Genomic DNA, 9,677 nt, shown 5'->3' with positions numbered 1-9,677 from the left:
AAATATGTATGTAATACTTTTAAAACTTACATGAACAAATGAAGCCTCATGATGAATGTAGATGTTTTCTGTAAATGCGCTTGGCAATGTCCACATATGTGTGTATGTAGTTTAATATTGAATATGAATGAGTGTGTGCGCATTTTGAGCCTTTTCGATGATATCAAAACGGCAATGCTGTATCTGAACAAAAATGTATATTCAGTGCATTGGATTGTAGTAGAACCGGCTGATTGCATTTTTTTCTACACAAACTGTACTACAGCAGCTAAACTTTTATGGTGCAATTATTTTGAGGTGATGAACAAATGATTAAATATGTCGATGAGAATATGTACACATGTACTGATGCCCGTGTTTCGAGATGATTGAGGTAGTAATAGTGTCCAGCAGTTGTAATATTTAAATTTAGCTGCTTATGCTGCGCAAAAGGTATGCGAATTATAATAATCACAACAAAGTATTGCCGGTTGTTGGTATGCTGCCAGCCCTCTTCTAGTTAGCGCTTTTTTCTTTCTTTTTCTGATTTTTCTTTTTAATTGAAATGAAACAAACAAAATCAAAATCATCATCATTTTTAGTAATAATTTCTCGCGCATTTAAATACATACATACATGCACACAATGCTCTATAATAAATTTGTGCTTACCTTCTGCTCGTTTCGACTCTTTCTTTTTTAATTTTTTGTTTTTTGTTTTTGTTTTCATATATTCTTAGCAAAATAGAATTTTAAATCAAATTTAATTTAATAATATAATTATATTCGTATATTATCATAAGTTACTAGTTGTTGTTGTTTTTTGCTTTTTCACTAGTTTTAAGTTGTTTTTTTTTGTGTCGTTAAAGGTAAGTTGTATTGTTGTAGTTGTAGTACTTAATAAAGCGCGTTGTTTCCTAAGACATTTTCCAAAAAAATTTACTAAATTTCAATGACTTCAATTTGTTAGCTTGATTATCATTCATCGATTAAATCATAAAATTATAGTTGCTTTTGTTGCGTTTTTTGTGTTCATACTTTTCAATTAGGTTGTTTTGTTTGTTGGATAGCTAAGTTCAGTCTTAGTTCCTTACTCTCACAGCAGCTGGAATTAATAGAGTAAATTGTTATTTGGCGAAAATTAAAAAAAAGAAAAATAAATACACATACAGCGTGGTACAAGCACAAGTTTTCCTTCAAGACTTAAAATATATGAAAACCGCCGACTTTTAGCTTTTAACATCTCGGAACACAAAACATAGTATTAAAGGTGTGGTGCGAGCATCTTAGATAGATCTGGTAAAGATAATAATAACCGACAGGCACTGCGACCTAACGGATCTATAGTGTCCTCTATTCTTTCCAACACTTCACCTAATCTTTTCAACCTACATATGTGCTCATCTTTTGGCCACCTAAAGCACAGACTTTTCTCTGGAGTTCCCGAAACGGCCACACACTCAAGAAGCAGGTGTAATGGTACCTATTCAGCTGAGTTAAAAAAGCGACAACGATCATCTGGCCAGAATTCTAAATCAGGCAGATGCCCTGTTAGTCGGCAGAGCCCTGAAGAATGGCTTTGAAAATCATCACTTTATCTTTATGGAGGTTCATTAGAAGCCTATATTTCGTCAGTGGTGCTGAGCCGTCATCTCTTCCCTGAGCTGCTCTCTGATAAAGTTTGGATCTACCCTTCCTCTTACCGAAACCGCAGCCTTACTTCTGCAGTGCTCAATTTTAAATTTTCTTCTTAAAACTTACTACTTTCTTCATATCATCTCTGGGGGAAGGGTCTGCATAGCCCCTTGGATTTAGAATTCATATGCCTTTCATTAAATCGATTTTTATACATTTTCGACTTTATGCAAAATAAAACTTGCTTTTGAATCACTCTTTATGTGCAAAGGATTTAAAAAAAAAAACTTTCCACTCACCCTTGCGCTCACTGCCAATACAACCAACGTGGTGTTTGGCAGCCACCATCAACGACATGCCACTGAGCATGCAGCTATTTAGCGTTGCGAACGCACGGAAACATCCGCGGTTGAGTCAGGTGTGCCCGCTTTTGAAGCTAAAGCGCTATCCGCATGCGCACCATCGGGTACAAGTGTAACTTGATCGTCGCTCTTCTTCTGATGCAACATATCAATTTCGGTTAAAGCCACATTAGGTTCCTATAAAACAGCAAAAAAAAAACATATTAACTTAAAAACTTCTTACTCCACTTCAGCGGTTCAATCTAACTCACCTTTTCTAAAGCCGCATCCGACACATTTAAATGGTAACCATCAACGCAGTAGCCCCTCAGTAATGCAATACCCTGTTCACGGAAATTGCCATAACGTGTTTCCCACGCATCTAACAGCCGATTATAATAACGTGGATTATCGATAAACTTAAGGTAGGTGTGCGTATCGGCTGTTGGAAAGATACGTTCAAGTGGCGCACAACGCGCATACTCATCCTCGGTGATGATTAGGCAGCGTATATCGTCTGGCAGTAGATTATCAAGTATGGAATCGAGATATTCCTCACGAAATTCAATTGTACGATTGGTGAACTGATTGTGTTTTCGCACTTCTTCGGCAGTGAGACATGTGGTGAATATACGCTTATCATGACAGAGAGGACCTTGTAGGTTCAATTCATGTAATATTTCCTTTTGTTGTTTTTCATTAAGTTTTGGTGGCACCTGCAAGTGAGAAACGTTTGGTTAAGCGACTAGCAAAGCAAAGCAGTATATGCAATGCAAATTAACCCACCTGATAGAGCGCTGTATTCATAACGGCTTGTAAGAGTGGTCCTTTCACATGCAAATCCAACGGCAGCTCTGAGTGTAAGGAGGGTGATATATTTATTTCCAACAACCATGGTACAAGATTCTCGTCCAGCAACACATCGAAACCAAACAACTCAAAACAATTATAACGAAAATTAACATTTTGTCGATACATGCGATTCAGTCCCGATTCTCCGCTAACGATTGCTTTGATCACCAAATTGCGCAGGGTCGCCCAAAGACGTTTAGTATTTACACCGCGCGTTTCTAGGCATGACCACAGCGATTGCAACGTCCATTTATGGCCTTGACAAGCATTAAAATCCTCATTTTTCGAATAGTTTTGTGAGAATTTATTTATACTATAATTGGTGAGGTGCATGCAACGATCATCGAGACTAGTGAGCTCCGAACTGTATTTAACTGTGCATAAAAAGTGCCATAATTTCTTTAAATCTACATTTTACTCAAATAATAGCGCACTCACCTGATGCAAAACGCGCCAAACCATCTTTGTACATATAGATGCGCAAAGGATTTATCGATGTAACTAGCACATATATACGCATATCAAATTTACTATCGTTGATAAGTAGTGGACGCTCGATGTATCTAAAATTAAGAATTGGGATAAGCATAAAAATTACAAATGCATGTAAAACGCTGATTGGTGCTAAAATTAGGCACACACACACACTCACTTCTGCACTACCAGTGGTCGATCCTTTGGAAATTGGCTCCATTTATTTACAATACGTATGCCAGTACCGCGTGCGCTTGCTGGCGGTTTCACAATCCATTTTGTTAGCATCGAAGCATTTTTGGGCCAAACTTGGCGTAAGCTTTCCAAATCATCAGGCATAACATACGATCTTGAAGTCAAAAGAAGGCACGGTTAATTTTTTTAATGTATATGTTTTTAATACAAAAAGTTATATTGGGATATGTTTATGCACTGCGTCGATGGTCCTTTCTGGTCGACCTGGTTGCGTATACTGGAAAATCATAACTTACTGCACTCCTCAATCTATGCATAGCGACACACATTTTCCCAAAGGGAAGTGATGCCTACACAGAAACCGACGAAGAACGCCAAACTAGGCACTATTCTCTCACCAGTGCATACACTAAAAGCACCACTCTTCTCCTGAATTATCCGACACTTGCGCCCAGCCTTACATCAGCATGGTTTTCCAAAGACACACATGCACACCAGACGGCCTCAACCAGAAGGGACCATGTCCTTGTGGCTATATGTGTGGTAGGCAGTCATTCGGTCAAGACCTCAGTCGCTATTGGCCGGCCTCTTGTGAGCTTTTCTTCCCCAGTGTTAGGTTGCATTTGTCTTAAGAGCTGCGATAGTTAATAAGGCTGACTATCGAAGTGCCCATAATCTCATCGTGACCAAAGAGGTTGTTAAATCGATTGCAGTCAGTGCTTGAGGTGATTTGCCGACCGGTTCTAAATTTTGCCACACATGTGAAGGGTGCAGTAGACGAAGCTACAGATTAAACAGAACAGCATTTGCATAGGTTTGCTAAGTTTCTGCCGCACCCTACGGGCAACAATAGACAGTTGCTCACCTAAGCTACTTAATGAAGAGCTGCCGCTTCAACAACATTCACTTACTTTTGCATGAAACCAAATTCCTTTTTTCCAAATCTCTTCATATTGTTGTGTATGCTGCGCCACATGCTATCCTTGCGGCCGATTCTAAAAGAACCCGGCATATGATTGTATTTTTGATGCGAGCGTATTGTGCGAAAACCTGGACTTTTCATATGCTTCTCCCAAATGGCCATCCAATCGGTGGTGTCTGCGCAAATAAATAAATAAAAAATCAAGTTCTTCTCAAAACTGAAATAACCTAAAATTTCACGCACTCACTTTTTATAATACGAAAACCTGAGTTAAGTACCACGCGTTTCACAATTTTCGGCATTACTGGGCTTAGTTTCCACTTCAGCACACGATGCAGTGCTGGTGGCACTTGTGGCCCTTTCTCGGCATGCGATGAGAAGTTCAAATAAGGCGGCACATTGGGAAATATGCTTGGCGATAATATACATTTCGGTTTGAAATATTTACTCGCTTCGGTATCGGCTTCACTATCTTCGGTGCTATCGTTAGATTGTGGTTCACGCTGAAAGCGTATATGTTGACTTTGGTGTATCTCATTTAAATCGTTGGCTAGGTAGAATGGAAATCCACTATATTCTTCATCCGAATCACTATCTGAATAATCATTGATAACATCGATTGCTAAAACGTTAATAGAAAAACTGTAAAATATCTTTCTAATTGACATTAAGATTATAGGGGCGATTCTTTACCTGCACATGGATCATCCTCGGGTGTACTGCTGCGCTTTGCGCGATCACCATCGCCACCTTTAGCTAAAGAAACGCCCACATAAGTAGAATTATCCACAATTGGATGACGATTATGATAAGTGCGATTATCGAGCGACATATACTGTGAGGCATATACGCTAGTCTCATAAGCGGTTGCAGCCGTCTTGTTTAGGCCATTTTGCGTAAGCAGCTCCGATTTTTTATCATTATCATTAAGCAGGCTACTAGCGTGGAACTGATTCACAATGATTTTACTTAACGCTTTCTGGGATGTTGGCATGAAGGAGGACTTATCGTTCGCATTAATGGTAGTAGTTACGCCATTGACAGCAGCGGAGGCGACACTGCCAATGCCAGCACCAGCAACGGCACCTCCTACGCTGGTACCAACACCACCACCACCACCACCGCCGCCGCCAAGTCTTTTGGGTGGTGATGCTGAACGGCGTGAACTGGTATTCGATTGCGTATGCGGCGGGTGAGGATGGGAATGGCGTTTGGAGTTATGTACAACAGATTTTGGCGCTCCAACCGGTTCATCACGGGGTCGCTTTAAAAGCAACTGTAGCGTTAGGAAGCACATGCATATAAATACAAACACACATAACAGGCGGGACACATTGGTACAATGGAGAAAATACGACAACAGCATCATATCGAGACAGGATATCAACCACACGCGGAATATAGTTATGTTTATGTGTACGTGTGTAGTGTTTTGCGTTAGTTATTTGAGTTGTGTGGTTGTTTAATTACCGTACGCATAGTATAAGTAATTTTTTGTTTGTTTTGGTTTTTGGAAGGGTGGAAAAGAATAAGAATACGAACATGTACATGTACATAAATAAAAGGGCTACCACGTTGTTAATTCACAATTTAGGTAAATATATTCCAATAAAAACATATTTGACAATATATTTTTGAAGATGAATCGATTTGGAAGCTGTCGACTAGTTGTAATTATCAGGATGAAGGCATGATCGACGATGGAACCACAATTAACTATTTTTACGACAAAGAAGTGTATCGTTAAGTAGCCAATTCCAAGTACGCGGCCAACCAAATTTAAAATAAAACTCTTTTTGGAGCGAGAAATAATGATCTGGGAAAGTTATGATTTTTCACCACTATATAGTGTGATACAGTCTGCAGATTAAGTGAGGTCTAAGTTCAATTTGACAAGAGTTAAGCACATTCCTTCGCTCTCTACCACTGAAAGCGTTCTTGAATTTTCTTATGGATTTAGGTTTAGAAGGATTAACAGTATAGGGTGCAATAGATCATTAGGTCGCGGTGCACACCTCAATTTAATATGTATGGTTTGTTATTTTAGCTGCTTGAACAAGTAAATACCGAGTATTTTAGCGATCGGACGTTATATAACATAGTCGAGAGTTTAAAAGCTGCATTACTACATTCTACATGTATCTGTTAAATGTTACAGGACTTGGGTCCAATTTCTTCACGCCGAAGGGAAATCTATAACCAAACATGCGCCTGTCGTTCCTCGTATAAAAGTTCTTACAACTATACACTTCCAAATCGATCCAGCATGCTTGTCAAGCACATATGAATACAAAATTTCGAAACATTAACGAATAGTAAATTATAATTATGAATTATACATACCTGCACACCAGTCATTGGTATGGTCGAGTCGACGTGAGACGTCAAGGGTGCGGCAGTATTGCTGCGTATACTAATCCGATTTGACTTGTTATGTGAGGCATTGCTAATTATCGATGGATCTACTGTGCATCCCGTCACTGAAGTGCCACCATTAGCACCTCTTCTTTTTACAATCGTGCCATTCATAATACTATAATTATTGTTATTACTACTGTGCTCATTTGGCATATGGCCACCGGGTGTTGCTGTTGCATTAACCATATACTGATTATTCACACTAATATAATGGCTACGTGCATCGATTTGGCAGCCATGCGGTGTATGAGCATGATTATGCGATGATAGTAAAAGATTCTTTTGCACATACAATTTATCCTTATACAGTTCGACTTCTTCCAGCCATGATTCATGAAAATCTAATATCTCCAAGCCTTTACTTTTCACACCAGCACTTTTTCCGGACGCATTGCTGCTGGCGTTCTCCTTCGCGTGAGTGTGAAGATGCGTATGACCATGGCCTTGACTTGTGTGCCCATTCTCTTTGACGTGGTTCGAATTTGGAGGCTGTGACCTTTTTTCACTAATTGGTGCCATTTTCACTTTGAATTTTGATTTCTAAAGCAAAGCGTAAGAAAAGAAAAAAAAGTACAATGCGATTACTATAATGAAGTCAGATAACAAATTTCAACTTGAGACTACAGATAGCACTATAAATTGCAAACAAAGAAAAAATAATGAATGAAAAAAATAAATAAAATTTGCCAGACAAACAAATCTTGTGAAGGTAACTATAAAACGTAACAACTTGTTGCAATGTCGCGCTGCCAACTCCCTCGCTGCCGTCTGCACCCACTTTCCTTCTAATCATTGAAGAAATTAATTGATAAATCCAATACAGGGTTGAGCAATCTACGCGCTACTCTTCAATAAGTAATGGAAGATGCTCGCCTCGCCGCGATATTGTGAATAACCGCGGAGCGCACAAAAATAACTGAAGCTATTTTCGTGGTGGCATGCTGCAGAGACCCATTGTAAACTGTAACAACACCAGCAATAAGACCGAAATCCGAAATAAAAAGAAAATATGGCACGAGCACAAACGTTCGCGTTTGGATTGAGCAATCGAAGCAAATCAATTGGGCGGAATGCCCGACTGTGGTGGGGCAATCGATCAGGCGAAACAAGAGTATTGTTGCCCGCTTGATGAATTGGTCGGCCAAGTGATAACACTACTGTGGATGGTTTGGTGGCGCGCAAAGTATACATACAGCATGTACGTATGTATGTTCATATGTATGTATTCACGAGAATGCAGCAATTCAGGTGCAATACAATTGCCAAACCTCTTGACGCTAACCAGGTATTCCCGCCCACGGCACACGTGTCCCAATCGGCGACAGTTGCTGATGAGTAAAAGAAAATCAGCTGACGAGTGACACCGCAGCGCATAGTGATTCCTGGAGACAAGAGATGGTGCAACGGTGAAGGTCAATGTCACAAGTTAGCACGTTCATTTGCAAATACAACAGCAGCGAGTTTCTTGTTAATCATACAAAATCATAAAAGCGGTAACTTACGCTTGTAGGTATGTGCTTCCGTCTTATGCGTTAAAATTGTCAATATAAGCGACGTTAAATTATTTTCTTTTCTTTTTCACTTCGTCTTTGAATGTAAGTGACAAATTTTTCAACTTTTTTTTTTTTTTAATTTAATTCATAGCATGGCGCCATCAATTCATAGTGATTAAATTGACGATATTTTGACTTTTCTTAGATACTTCGATGTTCAACTGTGTGCAGGAAAATAACTAGTGCACTTAAAAATATAAAACGGAAAAAGGCGCACAAATCCGCATCCGCTTCTTTTTTTCGCGCAACATACAATGGAGCATGTTGTAAGGCAAAAGGAACATGTTGTAAGGCAAAAGCAACATGTTGAAACGCTACAAAATGCAAAACAACAACAAATTCGTTCAAAATAATGAGCAAAATGCCATGCGACCGCCAATTCTTTTTTCTCGCTGCTGTCACTTGCGAGCACACACACACACACACACTGCAAAATGCCAACTTGTGCAAATTGTTGTTGCTCATTGGCAAAATTACGCTGTTCATTAGAAATTCCACATTTGTTTGCTGAATAATATTTAGTTTCGCAGTTTTACTCTGTATTATTACTCATTAAAGTATTTTTTTAATCTTTTTTTTTGTAACGACATAACAGCTCCAGCTACGAGCATTTTGTTTTTGTGGGAAAATGGGTGTAGAAACGACTTTTTGCCGGCTGCTTCAACAGCCACGCTTGGATTTCTAACCACCACTTTGGCACATTTTCTGAATTAATTTCTTCACTCACCTTCGCACTTATGAAACACAAACAGATGATTCGGCTTGTCTATTTATGTATGTATTTTCAACAAAATTTTGAAAAGCAACATTGAATAATTAAATTTAATTGAACTTTCTAACAGAATTTTTCGTGCTTACTTTGTCGCAGACAGACTAACATGTGTGTGGCATTGCCAGCGGCGAATTGATGGCAGTTGGTTCTGTAAAAGAATACAGAGTGCTGCCAGAAGTTAAAGTAAAGTTACTTCCACAGATTTTGTTTACTTAATTTTGGTACAAATTTGGTAAATTTTTGAGAAAATTTCATATAAAATAATTTCCTTTCATCACCCTGATTTGTTCATTTCCATTTTTTATTACAATTAAATAAATCAAGAGTTGTATTGAAATTTCTTGCATTTATTTTAAGCAGTTGTCACCCTGTGTGACAGTAATAAATTTGTATTGTAATAGATCAAAGATAACCCAACCATGAAATTTCGTAGGTTTGAAGAAAATTTTCCCGCGTCCGAAACGCTGATTAAAGGATTTGTAATAAGGAAAGAGCATCTGCTATTAATTTAATTTTGTTTCACTTCATTTTATATGT

The 9,677-nt window shown here is 38.7% G+C and overlaps 1 protein-coding gene across 2 annotated transcripts; it reads right to left on the bottom strand.

The window, feature by feature from the left end:
- Window positions 1–620: 620 nt before the first annotated feature.
- On the bottom strand, window positions 621–9,234 carry LOC118740907 (tubulin polyglutamylase TTLL4-like). Of its 2 annotated transcripts, none has more exons than XM_036472661.1 (11): window positions 9,096–9,234; window positions 6,741–7,355; window positions 5,091–5,673; window positions 4,645–5,019; window positions 4,387–4,573; window positions 3,459–3,629; window positions 3,245–3,369; window positions 2,741–3,180; window positions 2,227–2,670; window positions 1,913–2,152; window positions 621–1,083 (listed from the first exon to the last, which is right to left on the bottom strand). In XM_036472661.1, exons 2-10 carry the CDS (start codon window positions 7,332–7,334, stop codon window positions 1,991–1,993), a joined length of 3,081 nt encoding a protein of 1,026 aa, XP_036328554.1. In that variant the 5' UTR covers window positions 7,335–7,355; window positions 9,096–9,234; the 3' UTR covers window positions 621–1,083; window positions 1,913–1,990. The 2 variants fall into 2 exon arrangements, with proteins under 2 accessions (XP_036328554.1, XP_036328553.1); XM_036472660.1 differs by lacking the exon at window positions 9,096–9,234 and adding an exon at window positions 7,546–7,727.
- Between the last annotated feature and the right edge of the window lie 443 nt (window positions 9,235–9,677).

This window comes from Rhagoletis pomonella, unplaced genomic scaffold (assembly GCF_013731165.1).
Source record: "Rhagoletis pomonella isolate Grant_MI unplaced genomic scaffold, Rhpom_1.0 Rhpom_scaffold_00006, whole genome shotgun sequence".
Classification (NCBI taxonomy): domain Eukaryota; kingdom Metazoa; phylum Arthropoda; class Insecta; order Diptera; family Tephritidae; genus Rhagoletis; species Rhagoletis pomonella.
This window is presented reverse-complemented; position numbering and strand designations above follow the sequence as displayed.

What these genes read in the sequence shown, in the direction of transcription:
- LOC118740907 (XM_036472660.1), bottom strand. Translation starts at nt 7,608, where the DNA reads ATGATTAGAAGGAAAGTGGGTGCAGACGGCAGCGAGGGAGTTGGCAGC. An exon ending in GAATTTGGTTTCATGCAAAA is followed by an intron (nt 3,630 to 4,386) that starts GTAAGTGAATGT and finishes TTTGACTTCAAG; the next exon opens with ATCGTATGTTATGCCTGATG. An exon ending in CGGATGCGGCTTTAGAAAAG is followed by an intron (nt 2,153 to 2,226) that starts GTGAGTTAGATT and finishes GCTGTTTTATAG; the next exon opens with GAACCTAATGTGGCTTTAAC.